The sequence below is a fragment of the Stegastes partitus genome, unplaced genomic scaffold (genome assembly GCF_000690725.1).
Source record: "Stegastes partitus isolate 25-593 unplaced genomic scaffold, Stegastes_partitus-1.0.2 Scaffold1765, whole genome shotgun sequence".
Lineage (NCBI taxonomy): Eukaryota > Metazoa > Chordata > Actinopteri > Pomacentridae > Stegastes > Stegastes partitus.
Genome location: NW_007579496.1, coordinates 87,985 through 113,946, shown reverse-complemented (window position 1 = coordinate 113,946; position 25,962 = coordinate 87,985). Strand labels below are relative to the sequence as shown.

Here is a 25,962-nt window from a genome sequence, read left to right as displayed (position 1 = left end):
ATGGATGTCTTCAAACCCGCTTTGGACAATAGTTTGAGTCCCAAGGCGTGCGTTCCCTCGTCGGAAGAAGCGGAGGCAGATGTTTTTCGCTGGCCGGAGAACGGTACCGGAGCCGCGCCGGATGCGGAACCTGCCGCTCCGGGCTTCTGGACGGCCGTGTTCGACTATGAGGCTACTGCGGACGACGAGCTCAGCCTGCGGAGGGGAGACCTGGTGGAGGTCCTGTCCAAGGACTCCCTGGTGTCGGGAGATGAGGGTTGGTGGACCGGTATGATAGCGGACCGGGTTGGCATTTTCCCGTCTAACTATGTCAGCAGAGGCAACGGCATTCCGGAGGAAATCCGGGACACGTCGGAGCAGCAGTACTCGGTGCCTCCTCTGCACCGTGAGTATGCCATTGTGCTTAAATGAAACGAGTGAAAGTGCACAGGGCTGCGCTGCGTCCTCGCGTCTTTTGTTGCAGGCTGCAGCCGGAGAAACCCACGCTGAGAGTGCTGTGTCATGGCAGGCGCAGTGCATCCTGTTGGCCTAGAAACAGGCTCCAGGCATCCTCAGCCTCAGCACCAGCACACAACAAAGTGATGCAGCCCTCCTCTGTGCTCAGATTACAACGTGTGTGGCATCCTAAACGCCTTTAACTGCACGTCCTGCACGTGCAATCCTGAAGTGCATTGGTGTGGAGGGCGTATTTAATAGTGTTTGCACCAAATTTGTGCTGCTGGTGCAGGACAGAGAGGAATTGTGCAAGCTAAACGTGCAGCCAAGGCCTCAGATGGATACAGTAAGCAGAATCAGGAGCAGCCACTGCACTCACTCTGATTGGCCTCAGTGTGCAAAACGCTGCTCCACCTGCAGCCACAGACCTGATGTCTGCATCTGAGCGTAAACAGGCGACTAAAACAGGTGTTTCCAGGCCGTAGGTGGACCACAACACCTCAGCTGCCTTTGTTAGCTGTCTCCATCTTTTGTTGGCTTTCATCTCTCAGTACTCAGGCAGCTGGCCTACTTTCACACACCTGAAATATTCATCAAGGTCAGTCTGCTTAGTAGACTGTTAGGAATCTACGACATCAACATTCACACAGAGACAGAGAAGCTGCAGCTCACATCAGCACACACACACCTTTAATTTTCCTTCTCCGAGCAGCCGAGACAGATTCGAGGACAGATGCTCACCCTTGTGTAATAGCAGGAGGGATGCTTCCTGTATTTGGGGCAGCAGGGTGGCTTAGCGCTTGGAGAAAAGCATCCTTCAGCTGAATGACCTGGTTTTGACATCCTCGTTAGCAAAACCTCGCTGGAGAGGAAAACGGTGGATTCCTGACCAGAGCTGCAAAGACTAGATAGACGGATGCTTGATTCATCCCACTGGGGGAGTTTAAGGCATCCAGCAGCTCACACATGTTACATTTAGGGAGAATGAGGAAACTAATGTGGAAAATAATGTGCAAATGGTGCTGGTAGAAGAAATAAGGTGCAAAAAAAATGTTGTTTTTTACAGACTAAACAGAATATTCGAAAGTCTAAATACGGCATCACAATAGAAATATTGATAAACATATAGGAGGGGTGCTGGGGTCAGGATTCTTGGGTTTTGTTGCACAGTAATCAGCTTAATTATTCCATTAAACAGTTTGATTCATCATGTAGTTGCCATCTAATAAGTTAGTCTGCAACTATTTGGAGAATCAGTTAATTGGTTTGATCACGTTGTTAAGAAAAAAGTCCACAATCTGTGTTTGTAACTTTTTAAATGTGAATATTTTCTGGTTTCTTTCCTCCTCTATGACGGTAAACTAGAAATCTTTGGGTTGTGGATGAAACCGTAACCGACATTTTGCACCATTTTCTGCCACAGTATTGACCAAACAACCGAAGGATTAGTCGTGAACAATGAAAATCCCCATTAGGTGCAGCCTTGTTCCCAACAGCTCCAGACAGGCTGACCCTGACCTCTAGTGTCCTTGGAGGGTCCAAGTACAAATCTAACTAACCTTTGAAGTTCACTGTTGCACCAGGAGAGTGTTCTTCTATGCAGACGACACAGTTTTCTATCATTTATCTGTAAGTCTAATCTGTGTCTTCTTCCGTCCTTCAGTCCTGGAGATCGATTTCTCCGAGCTCACCCTGGAGGAAATCATCGGGGTGGGCGGCTTCGGGAAAGTCTACCGGGCGGTGTGGCGGGGCAGCGAGGTGGCGGTGAAGGCGGCGCGCCGAGACCCCGACGAGGACGCGGAGCAGACGTTGGAGAGCGTCCGGCAGGAGGCCAAGCTGTTCGCCATGCTCAACCACCCCAACATCATGGCTCTGCTCGGGGTGTGTCTGCAGGAGCCCAACCTGTGCCTGGTCATGGAGTACGCTCGAGGCGGCCCCCTGAACCGGGCCCTCGCTGGGAAACGCATCCCGCCGTGCACGCTGGTGGACTGGGCCGTGCAGATCGCCCGAGGCATGCTCTACCTCCACAGCCAGGCCATCGTCCCCATCATCCACCGGGACCTCAAGTCCAGCAACAGTAAGCTCCCCTCAGTCTGCTCGTTGTTGGCATCAGGCAGGAAAACAGTAGAAATGGCCTGTCACAACCTCTGTAGGCCCAATGGGACACTTTCACATGCCAGTTTGGCAGATATTTCTCTTGAAATGAATGATTTATCCAATTACATGCTGATGAACTTTGCAGGACCTCAAGTCCAGCAACAGTAAGATTCCTTCACGCTACTTGTTTTTTAAATCATGTGAGTTGGAAAAATGCAGGAAAACAGTAGAAAATACACATCACAACTTCTGTAGGCCCAAAGGGACGCTCTTAAAATGCCAGTTTGCTACTTTTCCTCGACATATCTCTTTAAAAATAAATTGTTTATCAAATTAGATGCCGATTAACTTTTTATCAGTTACGATTCAGTTAATCAAACAGGTTTTGCAGCTCTAACGGGCTGTTTTTCTCTTTTTTATATCATTTACAGTCAGGCATAAATCATTTTTAAACACCAGTTAGTTCTAACATGTTCTGAAGGGCCTTTGTCCATGTTTTTTTCACATTTTAAGGCGATCTATGAGCTTTTTAATCAATCATATCAATATAATTTAGTCATTCACAGCCCTAGTCCTCAGTGTCTTTGCTGTCTTTTTTTAAAAATTAGATTTACTTTCAATCAGTGAACTATTCAGTTAATCAAACAGTTTTTGCAGCTCTATCGTATTATTTCCTAATTTGTATCATTTGTAGTCAGAAATAAACAACATTTGAAGCACCACTGTGGGTTCTAACACGTGCTGAAAGACTATTGTTCATGTTTGTTGTCATATTCTAAGGCAAACTATGAGCTTTTTAATCAGTTATATCAATATAATTTAGTCATTCACAGCCCTAGTCCTCAGTGTCTTTGGTGGCTTTTTAAAATTAGATTCACTTTCAATCAGTGAACTATTCAGTTGATCAAGCAGTTGTTGCAGCTCTAATGGGATATTTTCTCTATTTTATACCATTTTTTTATAAACCATAAACGATTCTGAGGTACTATTGTGCTCTGAGACATGCTCGAAAGGGCATTTGTCCATGTTTTTGTCATATTTTAATGCAAACTATAAGCTTTTTAATTAATAATATCAATAATTTAGTCATTCACAGCCCTAGTCCTCAGTGTCTTGGTGTCGTTTTAAACTAGATTCACTTTCAATCAGTTAACTATTCAGTTAATCAAACCGTCTTTGCAGCTCTAACATAATATTTTCCTCATCATTTATAGTGAGGAATAAACAATTTTGAAGCACCATGCAACATGTTCTGAAGAACTTTTGTCCATGTTTTTGTCATATTTAAAGGCAATCTATGAGCTTTTTAATTAATAATATTAATAATTTAATCGTTTAAAGCCCCAGTTCTGAGTGTCTCTGGTGTCACTGCTGCGTAGTTTATCAAGGCTGTGGAGTTAAAAGGCATCGAGGACTTTTATTAACTCTCCGGTGAATCATGTCTGTGGTAAATCCTGGTATCCTGAAGAGACTCCAGTATAATTATGAGAGACTAAAGCCGTATATCTTTTCATGCAAAGAGGAAGGTCATTTTCACACCAAGTGCAGGTCAGGAAGTTTGTCTTTTGCATCCCTGATCTATAGAAGTAACGACTTTCTCCCTGGTTTTAATCTGCAGCCGTGTATTAATCAACCCACTTAATGCACCTTTAAAAAATGAATTTAAGCCTCATGCCAGCCACATGGTGTGATTTGCAGCGTGCAAGTCAGGGCAGAAAGGGAAAAGGAGTTTGCATGTATGTTTGTGGAGCGGTTGTAATCTTGCATTTTCCCCAACTGGATCCCCTAAATCCCGATCCTATTACCGAGGATTTGCCCAGTGCTCGGCTCCCGGCTCCCGATTGGAGGCTCCAGCGATACATACAAACAGCTCCTTGGCTGCCATTGGTCGGCTCTGTTGTGATCAGCTCAGGCGCTTCACTTCCAATAGGCTGCTTTAAAGTGTTAAAGTCAGTCTAACTAGTTGCCATCCTGCCCTCTGCGGGGAAAAGCCATGCTCTCTGCACAGCGCAGCAGCAGTGCAGGAGTTTATCTGCCTTTCTCTAATTGCATTTTTAGGGTCTAAGACAGGGGTGTCCGATCCTGGTCCTCGAGAGCCACAATCCTGCATGTTTTAGATGTGTCCCTCTTCCAACACACCTGATTCAAATGATCAGGATCGTTATCAGGCTTCTGCAGAGCTTGATGATGAGCTGATCATCTGAATCAGGTGTGTTGGAAGAAGGAAACATCTAAAATATGCAGGACTGTGGCCCTCGAGGACCAGGATTGGACACCCCGGGTCTAAGACATTAAGGTTTGAAACCTAAGGTTTTAACTTGTCATTCTTTTGTATTTACTATCTGGAGCTCTTGAAAAATCTGTAAATTAGAACATATTCCACATCTGTTGAGTTGCATCAGTTGAAGAAAACATCTTTTTTTCCTCAACATAAGCTAAAGTAACCCGTTATTAGCCCCACAGTGGGGAAATTTGCAGTGTTACAGCAGCTAAGATAGTGCAAACATTTAAGGAATGTACAGAAAATAAAAAAAAAAATAAACCCAATTATACGTAAGTGCTACTAAAAATAACTACTATAATAAAAAATAATTACTGATCATATCAGTGGTATTACACAGGTGTTTTGATGAATATAAATACTGATAGAGTATTATTATTATTGCACAAATTGCCCACAAGTAGAGAATTAACAAAGTAGTACAAACTGTGTCATTATAGGGTCCAGATTAATATTTGGCAGTGTTGGTGGCAATATTAGACAGTAAAATCCCTAAAAGGTCCAGAATTATTTCTTGAATCGCTGCACAATTATTTGTCAAAAGGCTCAGAAACTTTCTGTCTTAACAGTTTGAATTCCAGCCACAATAGCAATCAATGGTTCAGTCGACCTGCTCGGTCCAGACTTCTAAATCTAGTCTTGAAATTTAGTGCAGACATTCAGGTCACCCTGAGGATGAATCATATTACCTTTGATGATCCCTTAACTTTTAATTTAGCACCAACATCCGGTCGAAATATTCACTTTCCGACACTTTAATGTATGACTGAATGCCTACAAAACTAAAAGCATTGCCATGCACCTCAGTTATACTTTGTTTTTTTGTGCTAATCAGTCTTGGAAAAAGTTTGAATCAACTATTGTAAAAGTCCTGCATTTAAAAAGTTAGAAAAGCAAAAGTAGTATCAGCAATACACATAAAATATCAAAAGTAAAATTACTCATTGTGCAGTACGATGGGTCCTACCAGTGTTTTGTCTTGTATGATGTTTTTAGTTTAATTTTACAACAAAATTAATGCACAAGGTTGAGCTAATTTAACTTCTTTCTAGACTGAAGGTTGGTTTAATCTATAATAATGTGTCTTTTGTCGAGTTGTTTTCCAGTGAATGACACATATCTCTAATGAGCCAGTATTTCATGAGATCAGAACAACAGCCTTGTTTTCAGCTTTAAAACTTCACTGAAGCGCTTTTCTGGTTGTTGATTTAACCCCTAAAAACAATTTCCTTAAACACTTTATTGTCTGCTCTCCTCTCAGTGGGACCATCATTTACAAAGTGAACATCATGCTGTGTTCAAAGAGTCTTGAAACTAGCTGCTGATGCCATAAACTCAATAAGAAAATGTTTGCTGAGGTAACAAACAAATTAAAAGTCAGATAATTTCCTCATAAACTTCGATTCTGTTAGACTTCTTTTTGCAATCGGAGGAGTCGCCCCCTGCTGGCTGTTGGAAAGAATGCAGGTTTATGGCACTTCAGGGCTGGCTTCCCTGCAGACCTGCAGGCTACGGACATCTTTTATACGGTCACTTTAAATGTTGCAGACAAGAAATTTTGGTCCAGTTAATCCTTTTGTAACGGATGAGCCAGTGTTTACTGTGCTAAAGGAGATAAGAAAGGAAGTGTTGAAGCATCTTTCTTAAGCATTTAGAGAAACTTCTGAAACACAAAAGACTATTGAGCCAAGTCACAATTAAAGGTGAAGCCTGCAATTCTCCACAATCACAGACTTCACCTTTAGTTGCATATAGTCGATGCAGCTGAGGTTGATGTCAGGGATCTGTGCAAATTGAGCCTGTGAATTTACAGGGAGATTGCTGATATTCAACGAGTGAGCACATTTAGATGACTAGCATGTGCCATATTTACCGTCCCAACCGCTCTCCCTGCCCTCTTTTAGCCCATCTTCCTTCTCCAGTCCTGTACACGAGTACAAACATGCACAAGCTTGAACAGCACACTGACCTATTGTAGTGTGGATCAGTCCGATACCCTTTGTTTCTTATTTACAGAACCAGGTCTGTGTAGGAATAATGACTTTTTTGTTTCGGTGCACACAGAACAGACAGCTAGTGGACCACAGGCGGTATTCACTGAATTAAATGCACTCTACTGGATCAGAACCTGAAATATGTTGAACCCTCTGAACTCAAAGCAGTTTCTGGCTGGTTTTTACTCACTGTGGGCTCATTTTTTCACTGCTATGTAAAGTCCAGCACCTCTATGGAAACAGCACAACCATGACTAGAAGGAGAGAGAAATCAGAAATGTCTTGGGTGCAGTTTAGCAAAGTTATATTGTCATAAATCATAAAAAAAGAAAAAGCTGAAGTTGAATTTCTGAAATTATTTGTTTTACAAATGTGGAAAAAACCAACATGCACAACTTTCTCCCCTCAAGTTCCCCCAGGTGTTTAACATCAGTGAAAGAAAAAGGTGACTCTAAAACTATATTTTGCTTCTTAAAACTTAAATTTGTTTCTACACTTGTTTCCTATCTGTAAAAACAAAGCCTGCAGTTCAACCGAATAGTTCCTACATTTTTGTCATGTGACTGTTGGTCGCAGCAGTGACAATAATGGCTGATAGAGACATTTCAAATAAAGGGATTTTGGTTAAATATTAGAATTTTAAGCTTGGCTTTGGTTACGTTTACTGATGGAAGAGCACATCACAGAAGATGAATTCAAGGACTGATGCAAAGTTAGTTTTTTTACAGTTTCTTGCTCTGATTAATGGGGTCGATTTGGCTTGTTTGTTAACTAGCTTGAAGGGTTTTAGGGTCCAGAGTGTTAAATAAAAATCTGCTTCATCATCTGCCTCTCTTTCACGTCATACGTCGTTTATTGGAGACCAGAACCTATAAATCCTGTTATCCGTGCTTTTTTTAGATTTTTATTTGGAACCCTTAGAACTCCAAACCAGTTCATCCACAGAGGTTTTGCTGTTCATGTAAACTACCTCTGCTGCCTCTCTTTAACATGCCGCGCGGTGGATGCTCTTATCTGAAGGACGGAGCATTACAGCAAGTGCATACATTTGGAGCGCGATCGGCCTCGAGGGAGAATCAGCCGTGTTTGCTTCATGTTGCACCTCCTCCTCCTCCGCTACACGGGAGCAAGATGTACTTTAGCCACGTGTTTGGTTTCTTTTGGAAACTGCCTCTGTAGCATTAGAGCAGATGAAGGGGCGCTTGATGTGCACCGCAGCCTGCAGACACACCCTCCCGGCTGGGCACGGCCTGCAGCAGATGGCCTGGCATTGTGGAGCTGAATGGGGGAGAGAGAGCATGTGGTTAGGAGGAGCCCGGCCGGTGCTTGTGCATGTTGGGAGTGGGTTGTTTTCTCGCTGCTATTAGAGCAAATGGGCGTCGCAACAGGCTGTTTCTGTAGTTTAACTGTACTATCAGTGTTTGTCTGCTGTAAAAAATACACAATGAGTCCATCAGCATTGATCAAGGCTGGTGTTTTTCATCTGTGTGTGGTTGTAGCTCACTGTTTCTCGGTTTCTCTGTTCTCTTTCTCTTTCATCCTTCCATCATGGCCTCCCACCCTGTTTTGTTCACCCATCATTTGTCTAATTTCTGCTTTGTGTTTTTATCGTGCGACTCCTGCTGCCGCCATCTCAAATCCCGATGACGATTACCCGAAACCTTTTACTTTAACCCACCCGCCAATCTGCACGAATCCCACCCTCCCATCCTCCAACCTCCTCCTCCTCCTCCTCCTCATCCTCCAACCAAAATCCCCTCATCACCTCCCGCTCCAGTCCTCATCCTGGAGAGGGTCGAGATGGAGGACCTCAGCAACAAGACCCTGAAGATCACCGACTTCGGCCTGGCTCGGGAGTGGCACCGTACCACCAAGATGAGCGCCGCCGGCACCTACGCCTGGATGGCTCCGGAAGTCATCCGCTCGTCCACCTTCTCCAAAGGCAGCGACGTCTGGAGGTGGGCAGAGGAGATGGGGGTTGGTGGTCTCTGCGGGAAATCAAACTTGCACCAGGTTGCAGCAGAGGTGGCCTGAAAGCAAGTGCCAGAGAGGGAAGCGGTTAAACCGCCACGCATGAGGGTGGGGAAAAAAAAAAAGTTCAGCGGTGGCAGCAGTTGCCATAGTAACAAAGCACAGACTGGCACATGGGAACGAGAACAGAATGTCGAGTTTTATGAGACGGGTACAAAGCAGAGTACATACAAATATACGCTCAAAAAGTCATCACAGTGGATCTCTGGCATGTCCTTTAATTAGAAGATTTAACACAATACAGTGGAATATAATATATTAAAGGCAAGGTGGCAGAATTATGAGGCTGTGCTACGAGGATTAGATGAAAATAAAAGATTAAAACATATGCTTGTAAAATAAGAATTACAATCCTTGAGTGTACATTGACACAATTTATAGCTGGACTGTGCAAATTTTTGTTTAACTGTGAGGTAAGCCGTACAATAACATTTTGGACATGGGTGTAAATTTACAGAATAATGAAAAACGTTTGGTAAATGTGTGAAAAAAAGTGTAGCTTTTCCAGAGATAATGTTCGTAACTGCTCATATGTACACAAATCCATCAGTTTTCTAATCCTCACTAGGGTCATGGGGGGCTGGAGTCTATCCCAGCTGACTCAGGGTGAAGGCAGGGGACACCCTGGACAGGTCACCAGTCTATCACAGGGCTACACTTAGAGACAGACAACCAAGCACACTCACATTCATACCTACGGACAATTTAGAATCCGCAATTAACCTCAACATGTTTTTGGACCTTGTGGGAGGAAGCCGGAGAACCCAGAGAGAACCCACACTGCACGGAGAGAACATGCAAACTCCACGCAGAGAGATCCTGGGTGTCCTCACTGGGACGCAAACCGGCGACCTTCTAGCTGCGAGGCAACGGTGCTAACCACCGAGCAGCCCAGATACACCAATGTATACTTCAAATCAAAATCTAATCATACTTATTGATTTCCATATTCAGTGTGGCTGCACGGATGCAATATGTAAAAATTTGTACTACTAGTACTAGTCAACTGACCAAAGATTAGTTTTACAGTTTGGTTTAGCAGACACTTTTAACCAAAGCGACGTACATCTGAGAGCAGATACAACACAAGCAAGGATCCAGTCAGGAGAAAACAGTCTGGATAAGTGCCACAGAACAAGTCCAAGTGTGATAGGGCGTTGATAGCAGACTGAATTACTTATAAAAACTGTTTAAAACTAGATTTCTGTCATATTTTAAAGCAAATGTGCCAAACATACAGTAGCATTTGCTTTTCAAACTTGACACTTTGATAGTTTCACTACAATCAGCACAATATTACCATGTTTCTGGACTATTGGTTGAACTGATCAAGCAGTTTAAAGAAGAGAAATGATGCACCACATTCTCTGACTAATGAGCTGGTGCAGTGGTTAGCATTGACTTCAAGCCTTTCTGAGTGGAGTTTGCATGTTCTTCCTGTTTCTATGTGGGATTTCTCCTTCTACAGTCCAGAGACATGCATGGAAGGTTAATTGGTGATTCTGTAGATGCGAGTGCGCGTCGTTGGGCCCGATTACAATCTGCACACTTATGGATTTTGAAGTGCGTTATTGCTGAGTGTTTGAGGATTTAGGTTTGTCTCATCAGCAAATCTTAAAGTGCATGACGGCTCCGATGCAGACTTTTTTTGCACCACTATGCGCCTTTTCTGTGAGTCCGCATATCTGCAGACCTTCCTGAGGGACTTGCATACATTTTTAGTGAAGCTGGTGATGTACGAACATGGCTGTACACAAACCAAGCCAGCACAGTGCAGGAAAGAAATACGAAATAGTAGGTCTGTCTGTAAGCAGCGACATCTGGCTGCTCGTTGTTGTGGTCATTTATTGCATGTTTGTACAGTTATTTGTTTTTAAGTCAAATGTCTGCAAAGGATTTACAGATGTTCTTGGCTTTTTGGAATTTCGGTGGTTTGCTAAAAGGAAACTCAAATGAATAATCAAACAGTGGATAAAATACGTGTCCAATTTGACCTTTTAATATATTGTGATGCGTTGTTTCGAACCACTTGAGCACTGCAGCTGTGAGTCTGTGAGGTTTTGGTGTTTAGGCCCTGAGGAGGGATTCAGATTGAACTTTTGTGTTAGCTGTGATGCTTTCAGGGACCTGTCCAGGGTTTAACCTGCCACTCCTCCAGTGTCAGCGAGGAATGGCTCCAAACCTCTACATGATAAAGCAGGTGTATCTGTTGGGTGAATGGATGGACTTTTTTGCTGATTATTGGTCCTAAGAACTTATAAAATAAACCAGAATCCCATAAACAATCAGCAGAATAATGCATAATGTAAGCAGCCATGTCATGTTTATCTATCTGTGGACACAGCAGCTGGCTCAACGACAGGTTAGCAACAGTTCAACACTGTTTAATGCAGGTTTAGAAGACTACAGTTACAGTTTGATGTGGACAGCAGAGTGATGGACAGGAAGAAGAATCAGGCTGAGCTGTAGTCCAGATGAAGAGGAGGAGGGCAGGACAGGTAGGTTTGCAAAGAAGTGGGAAACCTGAAGCCCAGCCAGAGTAGAGGTTAGACATGAATCTCAGTTATCACAGGGAAGTACTAGTAGGAATCGAGTTGGCTTTAAAGCTGAGGTAGGCAGTTTATTTTTATTTTTTTTTTGCAGTCACTGGCCATAATTCAGTATTAACTTTTTATTATATTGTAAATCAAGTGGTCTGGGAGGAAACCAGACTTCTGCTTTGTTTTCAGGCTTTAAAAACCTTAGCTTGTGAGAAGAGATTTAGCCAGTCACAGGTCTAAAAAGGAGGATATAAAGAGCAACAAAGTCAGGACGTGGTGACTCAGTGGGTTTAAAACAGGGCTGACACTGAGAAAAGTGAAAGGTTGAAAGCCTGTGTGGAGTCAGAAGTGAGTGTTTGCTGTCGGTTTGACTGTTAACATGCATATGCCTGTATGATAGGAGGGGCTTCAGATAAGGAGGTTAGAGGAATGAGGGCTGTGTTTTCACATCTTCAGATTCCACTCGACTGCGACTTTAACATTGGCACCACGTCGGCAGGCTGAACAAACTGGTGAAGATTTGGATGAAAATCCAGGGGCTGCATTTAAAATTGCACTGTTTATCTTTTTACTTCTGGTTCTACAACTTCCCTTAAAAAGTACGGACTGTTTGATGCAGTATCATACGATTTGGAAATACAACTTTGTCATAGTAATGCACCTTGAACTTTGACAGTGTGTTGTGTGGAATGAGCTGTCATCTATTTGTGCACTCTCAAACTTGTCGGTACTCGCACTGCGTAACCGTGCAGAGGATTGTGGGTCAGAATGGTCAGAAAAGGCTGCTGCTTGCACACCGCAAAACCTGACTGGATGTAGAAGGACGTCCTGGTGTTTTTGGTGATATGCTATGCATTGGGACATACTTAATCTTATTTTTTTTCATGCTATCTAGTGTGGTAGTATGGATATTGAAAGGCACACTGCTGGACTTGATGATGAATCTGAGCCACACCCAGATAGACACTAAAGAACACAACAAAAAGGGACCAACAAGAAGCACAAAGGGTCAAAGACACAGTGTAAAACATATAACTGGGATCATGACAATTGCTGTAATTTGAAACTTTAGACATCAAAATGTGCATAGTTCTGTTATAAGACAACCTGCAGATGCAAATATCTAATATGTGGGTGCTGTGAGGATTGTTGAGTTAATATTTAGTTTTCTTTAACTCCACATGTCATTTTTCTGACCTTCCTCTCTGTACATTCGTGCTCCAGCATTAACTGTCCGCCTTTTGTCTCTACGGCAGGATTACAGTGTGATCAGTGAGAGGACAGAGTGCAGGGAGTTCGCTTTATAGCAGCACTGAGAGGAGGATGAATGTCCTCGGTAGTGCTGACCAGGGAGGGGAAGCACTCGCTCTCCATGATCGATGCTCCCACAATAGTGTAGAATAAACCTCGTATAATAATCCTCAGTAATTACAGTGGTGTGTTTTGCCCTGATTAATCGCTGTGTAAGTGGATTTACTACATTCTGGGAAGTGTCGCTTCCCTGCCTGCTGTTTGATCCAGGTCTGTTTGTTGGGTTGTCCACGTTAAAGACAAACTTCACACGTCACGAGACGAACAAAACGGACTCCTTCATACTGCAAAAAGGCATTTATTTGCAACATTTCAGTGCTTAACCTTCATCTTGCAAACAGCTTCTTACACAGAGAGGCCATCTCTAATAAAGAATGGTCTGAGGGGAGTATAGGAAGGCTAAAGGCATCCTAAAACATCTTCTTATTTACTGCATGACACATTTTTAATAACATACACTAAGTTAGAAGCCCTATATGTGTACAGTGATGCTGTACGGATTTCCTGAAGGTTGACTGTATTTGACTGCTGGAGAAGGTCTGAAGCAAGTTTATAATTTAAGTTAAGCTTTCCTATGTGCTATGATAAACGCTATCTTCTTAATATGTGTGTTTTCTGTCCTGCAGTTGCCTCTGAAAGCCTGTAGGATGTGTTTTCTAGTAAAGGGACTTATGGGGACAATCCTGAAGGACAGAGGTTCATTTGATGATAATTTTCTGTCCAAGTATGTACCGTGAGCAGATCAGGGCTCCAGACTGCCACCAATTTTTCACATTGTTGGGTTGTTTTGGTGTCTCTCCAGCCAGCACGTGAGGCTACTGTATGTGGTTGAAAGTAGAGCTCAGTCAGTCGCTGTATTTCAAAGACGAAGCCGTCTATAGCCGATTAATTTAAAATTAATATAAATGAGGAGAGAATGAAGGAGTCTGGTGGAGAAGGACAGATCCCAACTGAGACACACTTGATGATAAAGAATGTGGGTGCAGGCTGAGCAGAGAAGAAGAAAAAGTGCTACATCCAATCAATGGCTAACGCAGTACCCGGGCTACAAGATTAATCAAGTATTAATCACGATATTGGTCTCAGATAATTAACTGAACATGATCGACTGTGCAGTGCTTATAGAAAACAGCCCATGTAGATAAAATCCCCTTGGTTCTACCTTTGGTAAATCTGACATTGGAACGCCAGATATCCAATCAAAAGCCTTTAGTGTCATTGCATATACATGGAAATCACTTCTTTTCCGGTAGTTTTGCTGCAGTAACTGAGTGGAGACTTGAGGCTTCTCAGCGCTGCAGATGACCAACTAGCATCTACCTTAGCCTGCATGTGAGGAACAACTGGTAGATTGCTGTAGATTAGCAGATGAGGAGTTTAGCTTGTGCCCAGTTGATAGGAGTGACATCAGACAACCTTCAGGAAAAGACTGGTGACACAACTACTTATTTAAGGGTACAAAACATTGACAATTATCAAGTCGCTGTCAATCTTTGCATCAGTGCAAAACTAGGGGATGCAAATTAGGGCAACTATTATTCAGCATGTAAGGTTGATGGGAAAAAACAGGAGGTGAGGGTGGAACCAGTAGTACTGATCTGGTGCCCTGAAGGTTGAAATTTTATGAGAACCAGTTTGATTTATTTTTAAGGGTTCTATTTATTCATCAATGCTCTTTTTGCACTTGCCATGTCAAAGCATCCCTGCAGCCTGAACCGCATGTGTAACCTGTACACGTTTTTTGGGAATGCAGTTTGGCATCTGAGTGTTTCAAGCGTTCTCATCATAGTAATCTACCCATTGGATGAGATGATTTAGGGGGTACATTTATGATTACTACTATATGGAGTGTTTTCTAGCTTAATGTTATCAAAACCTGTTATTGATGTGATTTGTTGAGGAGTTGCAGCGACTTCCTGTTTATGATGGTATCTTTAACCTTTTTCACGATGAAGCTCCAGCACCAAAACGTTTGACCGTGTGCTGGAGTCTGTTTGAAGTTGTCCACATTTGCCAGAGATTTGTCTATTGTCTTTATATGACAGCGGGGAGGCTGATTTGTTTGATTTGCTGGTCGTTTACAGCTCATCACTGTGCAGGTCTCGGCGTTACTCTCATGGATCTGTCAGCCGCCGCGCTGTTCTGTTGACATTTCCCTTTTTTTTATTTTTTCGACCTTCTCCGCCTCACCTTGGTATTTACATGAGCAGGGTGCAAAATAGTGCGAGTATAATCCTCTTTTTGACATTTATTCAAATAAAGTGGGTTTGCTGAACACTCAGTCTCTTCCAGCAAACATCCTGCTTAACCTTCATATATTCACACACGCTGTTATGCTTAGAGGCAGATACTGCGCCAGTGCGTTTGCGCGCCTCTTCTCTCTGGAGGGTACTGTTGAAGCACACTTTTTGAACCTGTTTTCTATCTTTTTTTTAACATTAAAGCTATGGCGTGCTGCTGTGGGAGCTGCTGACTGGAGAAGTTCCATTTCGGGGAATCGATGGTCTCGCTGTGGCTTACGGAGTGGCGATGAACAAACTGGCTCTGCCCATTCCCTCGACTTGTCCTGAGCCCTTTGCACGTCTTATGGAGGGTAAGGAGGCAAAAATAACTTCTCCCAAAGGTGAAGTGTTGTCCTACGGATTACACAGAAGTGACAGCTGTTGCAGAAATGCACCCAAACTGCAAAAAAAAATATAAAGAAACCACTTTAAATATTTGCTGTTAAAAATAGGATGCATCTTGTGTGTTTATTCCCTGCAGCAAAAAGCTCTAACTGTGAAGCATCAGATGACCAAACAGAATATTTTATTACTTTCTGGAAACATTTGAAAGGCAAAAATAATAATTATTGCTTAAGGCAGATTTGGCCCGAGTATCTGAGACTGTTTTTTCACGCTCTTGCCACAGACTGCTGGAGCTCAGACCCTCACTCTCGGCCGCAGTTCACAACTGTGTTGGATCAGCTGACGGCCATCGAGGAGTCAGGCTTTTTTGAGATGCCAGCGGAGTCGTTTCACTCTCTGCAGGACGACTGGAAACTGGAGATCCAGGAAATGTTTGATCAGCTGAGGACCAAGGAAAAGGTAAAGATGAGAGGCTGAATGTAAACGAGTCAGCCGTAAACGTTAAAGGATATTTAAGGTTTGTTGGAGCTTAAACAGCAAATGAACAGAAAATCCTTGAGGCTGATGCATTGGAGGCAGGAAAAAATGGAAAGTTTAAGCATCTGAGGTGTGGAAGCAAATCATTTTGACCAGATTTTGAAATTTATTGCATTAAAATTATGTATGAGAATTTTTTATGTCTAAATTCAGCTCATCGAAACTTATTTTCACTTTTTTTTCAATAAGGTAAGATAATACTTTATTGGTCCCTTCACAGAGAAATTGCATTTACAGTTACATCCTGTCCAAGAAGCATAAAAAGACAATGACCACTAACAGGGGAAGACAGGAGGGAGAACTGCTCACACATTTAGAACTTTAAAAAATATATTAAAGCATAAATATTCAAGTTACTTCAATTCAATAAGGCAACAGTTCTTGTTAAAAAAAAAAAAAATGCTGTTCACATCCGGGGTCGAAGCAACGGCAGCTAATCAAGTTATGCTCCTCTGGTCATGTGACACACAAAAGCCCAGCAACCAGTGACAACCAGTGCTACCGACGATGCCTCAGTAGCCTTTTAACTCTTTGTTTGCCTTCTATGCCATTTGTTCTTGCAAGAGCCAGTCATGCACAAAATCTTCCACCTGCAAAGAATGTATTGGTTAACACCTGTGTGGAGCTTATTTAAATATGCAATCGAACCTCTGCATGCGAATTTAATTCGTTCCTGAACTTGCGTCGTATGTTAAAATGATCGTATGTTGGATCTTAACGTCGGATGTTGGATCGAATTTTGGATCGAATTTCAATCGTATGTAGAGGTTCTACTGTAGTTAAAAATAAAAAGAGGAGTACTTTTATGGCCAAACATTGGTAAAGGATGAAATGCCATTTGGAAACATACAGAGTTTTGGTTTGCTGTTTACTTACAGTTTGGCCTGTCTTTTTTTTTGTTTGTCTGTTTTGCTTTTTTTTTTTTTACTGTCAACAGGTGAATTATTTCTCTTCTATGACTGTATTATCTGTAATTTAACAAAACAGTGAAAATTTGTAAAATGACTGGTAAAAAAAATCACTTAATAAATTTCAATCCTCAATACACATCATTTTTCTTACAAATAACTTCAAATATCTGTAATACAATGATTTTTTTTTTGCTCATTTAAATACAGTAAAAAGAAAGATGCAATTTTATGGTCAAGTGTTGTTAAACAACAAATTCTGAAAATACAGAATTTTAACGTGGATGTTATTTACAGTTCTGGTTGTTTGTTTTTATAGTCAGCATGGAAATTAACACTTTTTTTCAGAACAAAAAAGGATAAATCTGTAAAATAACAGTAAAATATATGATTTACCGTTTTTCAAACCTATTTCTTTTAAACGCCAAATATTTGTTAAGGAACAAATTTTCATGGGAAAAACGTATGCATTGTTGTTAAAGCTGTGACCTCTTCTTCAGTTCAGAGAGTTTACAGACGGGGTATAAATCCAGCTATTTCATCGGTATCAAAGGCTTTCTCTTCACCTCTCCTTTGCAGGAGCTGCGGTCGTGGGAGGAGGAGCTGACCCGAGCGGCGCTGCAGCAGAAGTGCCAGGAGGAGGCGCTGAGGAGGCGCGAGCAGGAGCTAGCCGAGCGGGAGATCCACATCCTGGAGAGGGAGCTCAACATCATCATCCACCAGCTCTACCAGGAGAAGCCTCACGTGGAGAGCAGGCAGGGAAAGTTCCGCCGCAACCGCCTTAAACTCAAGGACGGCAACAGGATCAGCCTGCCCTCAGGTACGACGAAGGACCCGCTTGGTGCCTCCCAGATTCTAGATTCTCTATTACAGCACGTTAAACAGCGATGATCGCATGCTTCTGCCTGCTTGGCAAACTATTTATATAAAAGCACCAATGAATAGCACAACTTATATTGTGATTCTGTCAATGTGAGTTCCTCAGATTTGTTCAAAGAGGAAGTTCTCCAATTTTAGACATTAAAGTCAGTTTATAATCCGTTCTCAAAAAAAAAAAGAAAAAAGTTGCGTGAAGCCCTTTTGTAGCTCCAGGAGAAGCTGCTGTGTCAATTCTGGTCCATGTCCTCAGGTGTTGTTGCTTGAGTCAGCACCAGTCGGGGAGTTTATAGTCAGACGGAAGTGATTTTACTGGACCTCCTGGTCTCATTTCTCTATTTTAAGCCACCTTGTTTTCTCCGTCCTCCGTCCGCCTGCCTCCTGTGACTCAGAAATTGATTTTGAAAGATGTGTCAGTTTCCTAAAATGCATTTTAAGGAGCGAGGATGCGCAGGTGGATCCTCGTGGTGACCTTTGCGGAAGTCTTTTTGGCACTCCTGACTATTTAAAGACGACACAGCTGAGATGTGCAACCCACGATGGAAGCAGGTCTTACAAATATGCGTGTACAACATATGTCACTCAATACGTGGCTGTTGATTTAATACAATATGGCACATGTGTCTAAATACACAGCATCCATACAATCTTTAATTGAATTCGAAGTAAATACTCTAAGTTGTCGTGAACACTATTCACAAGCTACGGACGGATGATGCGTTCATGCTGCACGTCATATTTAACTGACATCACTTTAAAATAACAGCTACGAGGCAAAGATGTCTCATTTTGTGAATCCATGTTGCCTCCATTTGTAAGACACGAGGAGAGGAGTCGAGGAAAGGAATTAAGGTTGTACAGGCTGAGGAACAAGGCTAAGGCCATGATGCAGGCGTTGGGTTTTGTCAAGGAAGAACAATGCAAGGAATAAAATGACCTCTAGATGATACTTCTGCTTTTGATGCATCGGTTTTGATCGATTACTAAATGTGCTAAATCAGTGCCGTTCTCTTTTCGGCTGCAACCCTAAACACTCTGGTCCAGATTCTGAAAACGTAAATGGATAATGAGGGGTAAAAGTCATGTTTTTTGGACAAGATGAGCTTTGTTGTTCTGTCTTTTTATCTTCATTTCTATATTCACTTGTTGAAAGATGCATAACACTGTATATTACGTTTATTTGTATTTTATTGTCAAGTTATTGCAGCTTTAAAATGAGTGAACCCCAGGTAGTTTCTGTGCATCCTGTCACATTTTTTCTCGCTGTGGGCCTATTTTTCACTGCAATATAAAGTCCTGCACCTCCATGGAAACAGCACAACCAGGACTGTAAGGAGAGAGGACTCATAAATCCCCCCCCCCCAAAAAAAACTATACCCACAAATATTAGCAATACTAGAAAAAACGAGGGGACTTCACTGACTATTTTACAAATTGCGTTTATAATTAGTTTCGTCTTCTGGCTGTAAACACAGACTGCAGTTCAGCTGGAAAGTCCCTGATTTGTTGTCATGTGGCTGCTGGTCACAGCTGAGTCACTAATGGCCTCACAGTTCCACTGACGAGTGAAGAGTTTTATGTTTTTTACTAAATCTGATTAAACAGTTTATTCATGGCAAATTTTTAAGTAAGATTTGTGGAATTAAGTAATTTAGATAAAATATCACAGAATTGAAGATTAAAGTTTTCTGACAGAGCAGCGTGTTACACGTGAGCACTTCAGGGACCATTGGAAATTTGAAAATCTTAACAGTTCCTTCTGTTTTTACCGTTACTAGCTGTGATTAATTGTGTCATTTTTGATTATTTTTAAGACAGCATGCCCTCCAAAGCTTCAACAAAGACAACAGAAGAATTTAAAACCATTTCCTGTGGACAAATACAGGATCTAGACAGCAACAGAAAGAAGGTGTTTTGGAGTGTAACAGATTGCTAGTTGGGCTGTTTTACTCAGACAACATTGCTATGTGTAAAATATAGACACTAATGTAGAAACTAATGCACATTTGTTGAAATCCTTTAGATTTTCAGCACAAAATCACAGTGCAGGCGTCTCCCTCCCACGACCGGCGGAGGAGTTTGCTCAGCAGCAGTTCCAGTCCTCCAACTAGTCCACCGATGCTGCCTCGCCTGAGAGCCATCCAGCGTAAGCTTCAAAAATGCCCTACATTCAAAATTAGATTTGATTAAAGTGGTCATCATTACCACGGAGCACGGCATTTCAGTATTCTCCATGGACATAGAAAGTCACTCACTTTTTAAATAGTTTTTGTTCTTTGTAACCCATTAAATTAACCCTTAAAAGTTGTTTTAATTCAATAATGTCTGGTTCTGCAGTCACTCCAGGGGAGGGCTGCGCAGCTTGGGGTCGCAGCGCCGGGTTACAGCTGGATGACGAGGAGAGCGAGAGGAAGGGCTCCAGGAAGAAGGGCAGATCCCGTGGATGTGGCCCGCACAGGGAGCACAGCGCTGACGCCAGGTGAGTAAAAATAAAAATCCACCTTTTATCTGCCTTTCACACATGATTCAAGTGAGACAGCATCAAACCCTTCCTCCCCAGCGTGAAGCCTCCCCACGAGGGCAGCAGGCAGCGATCCTGCAGCGCCCCGAACCTCCGCAGATCCCCGAGACACAGTCCAGCGGTGCCTGGAGTGCCGAGCCTCGTGGAGATGGGTGAGTTGGAGGCAGATGAGCGGATCTGTTTTGTCTGGCGCGTGCAGACTTCACATGGTAACGCGGGGAACGGAAACCCAGCGGGTTCGCTCCCACACGGCTGTTAGTGGTCGACCCGGGAAACACAGATGTGCATGTCTGCAGCTGTACGAGTGTAAACAAGCTGCTGCAGAGAAAAGGAACGTGCGCGCTCAGCAAACTAAATTTGGATGGGATGGAATTCAAGCAACAAACACCCAAAAACAAACACAGTCGGCCTCAAGTCGGCGGATTCTCAGAGGAACAGCAACAAGCCGTGTGTCATCTACGACCACTGTCCTAGTTTCATAAGCACACTCACAAATTATTCACGTCAAAATGTATTTGAGAACTGGAACACTCTAGAACATCGTAGAGATTAACAGGACTTTTTGGAAAAGTTTAGAAGCTGCATTTTCTCTAAAAATTGTGACAATCTGAGATAAAACTAGAAAAGAGGGACAGACTAAGGAAATGGTCGCAGCTCAAAAACTACAAATCTATAATCTGACACCATGTGAAGCACAATCTTGTTTTAAATAAACTGGGATATTTCCATGTACATACTGTGTATTATACAGATTTGGTGGCAGGTTAGAGAGACCCTCCGTTTCCTTTTTACCCAAAACGTTGGTCCTCAGATTTCATGGGAGTCAGTGTAAGGTTAGGTCGGCAGACTTTGTGCTCTGAGGTGATTTATGGAAAAAACATAAGTCCTACAAGAATGAGAGTCACACTGGGTGAAGAGGGACAAAATGCCCGAATTTTTATGTATAAATTGTTCATGTACAATAGAAATTGTAAGAAGGAAACAAGGTTAACTGCACTTTTTTGAAAAACAATAAAATGGGTGACATCATTCCTGCTGAAGAAAAATTCAGGATTTTCAAAAAATTCATAAAACTTGAACTGCGTAAAAAACGTAAAAAGATATCAAAACATGGATTTACACGAATAATATTTAAAGCCTTGTTACCTGTTTACACTTTGAATGAAGTTTCTATAGTGAAGTATTCCAGAGCTACAGGGCTCCAGAGATGGCTGGTTTTGGCAGTTGTCCGGCCCACTTCCCATTCATTTCAATTGGGATTTTTAACGTATTTTTTTGCAGATTTCATAAATAACTACCAAAAATTCAAACACACCATACCCGATCGAGCCGCATGTATTGGTATATGATTTGTATGGGTGTTCTCAAAGCTGTGGGACAAGTTAGGCGTCAAACATCGCGTTGGAAGAATAACAATAGATGAGCTTTAATGCTTCTGCACTGGCACAATAAATAACCAGAGATGTGCCGGAACAGAGAAAGGATTGTTCTTTGTCAGCCAAGTCTGTGGCCGACCTAAAAAGCAGTGATGCTGCCAACGCTGAAAGGCATTTTCAGGGTTTTTCCACGGCTTTCAAAATATACTGATTTGGTCATCAGTGGGCTCTTTTCCAAAACAGAAAAAAATGGGGGAACTTTCCAAAAGAAACAAAACAAGTTCTGTAAAACGTGAAGACAAACGGCACCAAGCCAAACAGACGACAAAGATGTGTTACTAATTCTGTTAGCAATATGTTGTTTCACATTGTGCAATAAATAAAGTAAAGTTAGGGACAAGAAACACTAATATAACAGTAATATCCCGTCTCTCAAGTGACTAATTAAGGAAATGGCATTCTTAGTTAAAATGTAAAAAATGCATACTAATAGTTATCATTAGCATCTTTAACACCATCTTTTTCTGGCCATTTTTAACCAAAAGAAGCCAATAAATCATCACTATAAATCTAAATCTAGCATGTTTGAGTCATTTCTGGCTTAACTGTGTTTGTCTCCATGTCCAACAATGCTCTTTTTTTTTTTACTCTATTTCAGTATGAATTTTGCACCTTTATTATAAACACCAACTCTTGTGGCACTTCATTTCTTCGTCCAGTTCAATTTGCATCCTAATTGCATGCTTGTTTTCCTCATTTGTCCTGAATGTAATGTGTGTAAGCTAATGGATAGCTTAAATTTCCCCAAGGCCATGAATAAAGTGTCTATCTTGAAGCTTTATATGACAACCAAACTGATAAAATCGTGGTCCTGTTTTTAGAAAATGAAGACTGCTGCTTCACTACTGAGCCAGGAGCAGCTCCTGGTCAGTCCTACCTCTGCATTCCCTTCCACAAGGAGGCCCACACGGCTGCTGCTGCTGCTGACGGTGAAGGAGACGAGTACTGCCTCAGCGGCCAGGCTCCAGGAACTCCACCCTGCAGGAAGAGCCCGGTCGGGGGCCGGCGCTCCGAGCTGGTCCTGCTGGGCTGCGGAGCTCTACTGGCGGCCGTCGGACTCGGCTGCAACCTGCTGACTTTGGCCCAGCCGGAGGAGAGCATCAAACCGCGGTGGGAGGGCTTCTTCCACAGGTCAGGAGGTCAGAGGAGGAGCACCAGCCCTCCGACTCGAAGACTGTTCCGGCGGGAAAGCCCCCTGAAACCCTCGGCGCCGTCGCTACCAGAGCGAGGTTTGCCGCCCTCGTATACGCTGCTGTCCTTATCGTCGGTGTCCGACTGCAACTCGACGCGCTCGCTGCTGCGCTCGGACAGCGAGGAGCTGCTGGTCTACCGTCCCGCCTCGCCGCCCGCCCAGCATCCTCTTCCTCCCGCTGCCTCACAGCTTCAAGCCTTCCAAACCCCGGTCAACCCACTGGTCAACACTCACCTGGAGAGCTTCAAGCGTAACCCCCACCAGTCTCTCACGCCCACACACGTCCCCTCGGCCCCGAGCTCCTCCCGAAGCCTTCGTCGAACGCCATCGGATGGAGCCATCAAGAAGAGCTGCCCTCCGAATCATCTGGAACCGCTGCCAGAGAAAACAGCGTTGGAGAACACGGGTACAGTCTGACAGAGTGTTTCCTTATTTCAACGAGATGTTGTCTGGTGGATTGACTTACTATTCTATTTAATAAATTATATTTTTGACCATGTTAACCTTTTGAACCCCAAAACTTGCTGGAAGGTTTGAAAGGCACGTTGTGTTTTATAAAACGCCCAAATTATACCATGTGCCGACTGAGAAACTTTAAAAACAGAAACAATCGAGTGATTTTCAGCTTTTCTACAGTCCTTGAATGGATCATGCATGACTTTTGATTTTGTCTGGAAAATTAACTAAATCTGAGCTTGAAATCATGTTCGCCAAATTTGCCAAAAATAAACTGGTTGTACCACATTTTGCTCCCTTTGATGCAACCATGGAGTCATTAGTGACTCAACCAACAGCCATGTCAGAAAAAATCAGGAACATGTCGGCTGAAGGGCAGGCAGTGTTTACACACAGAGGAGATAGGAGACAAGTATAGAAACGAGTTAAAAATCTAAGTAGTAAATATGCAGCCTCACAGAACAGCTAGCAGGGCTATGGCTTATTTGTCTTCACACACAGAATATAGATTGTGTGGGGGAAAAAACCCCTCTGAAACATTTTAACATCATAGACAACCAGGACGCATATTTTATAAAAAAGGATAAAATGAAAACATACGAAGAAGGCTATCTAATGTGTCTGTGGATTCTCAGTGATCCAGGTCATGGTTAAGCCTTTCTGTTTTTCTGTAGTTGAAATAATCATTCAGTGTCGGTGGTGTCCAGAGTTACGTGATGATACTTGATATTAAATAAATCACTAATACTGGCCAATCAAAATATTGGTTGAACCCAATGGATTCCGTTGTAGGAATGTGATGTTGGACCTTCTCTCCTTTATTTCTCTTTTTCCTGCAGCAGCTGGCTTCAGAGGTTTAAAAGAAGACTGTTCTGAGGTTCCCCGTCTCCCCAACCCAAACATAGTGTTCCCCCCAACGCCTCGTCGCCGCTGCGCTCCTGAACGCCCCAAAACTTTGGACTTCATGTCTCGCCCTCGGCCTTCGCCAAGAGCTCGCTGCGACGTGTTCTGGGCAGAGATGAGGCCCAGAGGGAACGGACAGAACCTGGGTAACGGCGAGTCCCCCGCCCACACCTCCAGCACAGAGACTCCTCCCACGGTGGAGTTCGGCAGAGACCCGGCAGTGCTGCCCACCCCCATGGAGGCCCCCACGCCCTACTCCCCCCGCAGGGCCCAGAACCTGCTGGACCAGCAGGACGAGGGACAGTACCGGGACGGAACGGTACCGCTCTGCAGACCGGAGCTCAGCCTTCCCAAAGACTCGCCGTATCGCTACAAACCGGGGTTCTGGTCCTAAGTGGGCCCGGTCCAACACAGCGAGGGGACTGTTCCTGCTGTCAGCCTTTGGATCGTCACAAGTCTGGGTCAGTTAGTGCAAGCAAATTAAATCTGGGATTGGTTCACCTTTCTCCATCTACAATACTGTTACTAAGCTACAGGAAGACATTTACTGTGAATATTTTCTGACATTTATGTTGTAGTTTGCGGTAAAATCTTCCAATTTGGCGTCTAAAGCCAAGTGTCTCCGGCTGCAGCCTGCAGAGCTGGACGGGATGTGATGGTTAATCCAACCCACCGTGATTTGATTGGTTTAAATGTCAGTTAGACATAGATTTAACTGATTTAAATGGTCATTTAAAAACAAAATCAATCTTAAATCTTGACTACGAAGCGCTTTGTACTGTGTTTCTCAATCAACCGTTCACTCACCAATGGGGGTAGAGCTTCCATGCAAGGTGCTCGCCTGCCGTCATCATTCAGGTTCAGTATCTTGCAGAGGAAAAGCTTTTGGCTCTTGGACGGCCCACTCTGCCACCTGAGTCACACCCAAGTACATTTTACTGATAACACCTGCATACTTTTACTTCACTAAAATTAAATGCAGGGTGTGTTTAGTGGAACCACATCCATTTTTGTACCATTTAGTTTGACTGTACGGCATTAAAATTACAGATTTTTACACAGATTGTTTCACAGGATGCTGTTAATCTGGAGCTCCCTGTTGGATGCTGGTCCAGCAAAGCATTTGAACAGCGTTAGCAGAACTAATGGCGGCTGCTGTGGTGGAAAAGATGGAGTGAAATTGGAAAATCTCATCCGCAAGGGTTTGTGAAGAACAAGAGCTTTGTTGATGTGACGTTAAACATCTCGTCAGATGCGGGTACTCAGTATTTTGTCAAGTCAAAATTCTAATTTAAATATCTCTGATCTGATGTTGACAAAGCAGAACTCCAGTTTGAGATATCTACATTATTCCGACTAATTTAAACCTAATTTAAGTGATCTAAAAATCACCATGTAGGTATCTTAAACTGAACCAAATTAAGGATATCTAAAAAGTCAGAATTAAACTGTAGATATCTGAAACCAGACTTAATATAAGTCATAATTCAGTTGCAGATATCCAGATATTTGCGACTGAAGTGGTTATGTCTGCGATCACTTGAATTGTTAAAGTGGTGTAATTTGTACTGTTGAAAGTACACTGTGGATATTTAAAACGTTCTTTCTGACTAAGAAGTACCTGCAGTATGTATCCAGTCTGGCTATTAAATGTTGAAGCTGCTTTCTATCTTTGTTCCGCCTACACAACCTATCAGTCAGACACAGTTTGTTGTGTTTAATGCCGTCCAACAGTTAAACCAGTCAAATCAGGATGGACGGGACTAAACGTTTGAGTGTGTGTCCTTCTGCAGGCTGCAGCCGAGTCCTCCTCTCTA

The 25,962-nt window shown here is 42.9% G+C and overlaps 1 protein-coding gene across 1 annotated transcript; it reads left to right on the top strand.

The window, feature by feature from the left end:
- Positions 1 to 24,539, top strand: map3k9 (mitogen-activated protein kinase kinase kinase 9). The gene is made up of 11 exons (XM_008302140.1): positions 1 to 385; positions 2,099 to 2,512; positions 8,585 to 8,765; positions 15,134 to 15,282; positions 15,600 to 15,775; positions 17,341 to 17,581; positions 19,661 to 19,783; positions 19,975 to 20,116; positions 20,198 to 20,310; positions 22,416 to 23,192; positions 24,085 to 24,539. Exons 1-11 carry the CDS (start codon positions 1 to 3, stop codon positions 24,537 to 24,539), a joined length of 3,156 nt encoding a protein of 1,051 aa, XP_008300362.1.
- Positions 24,540 to 25,962: the final 1,423 nt, after the last annotated feature.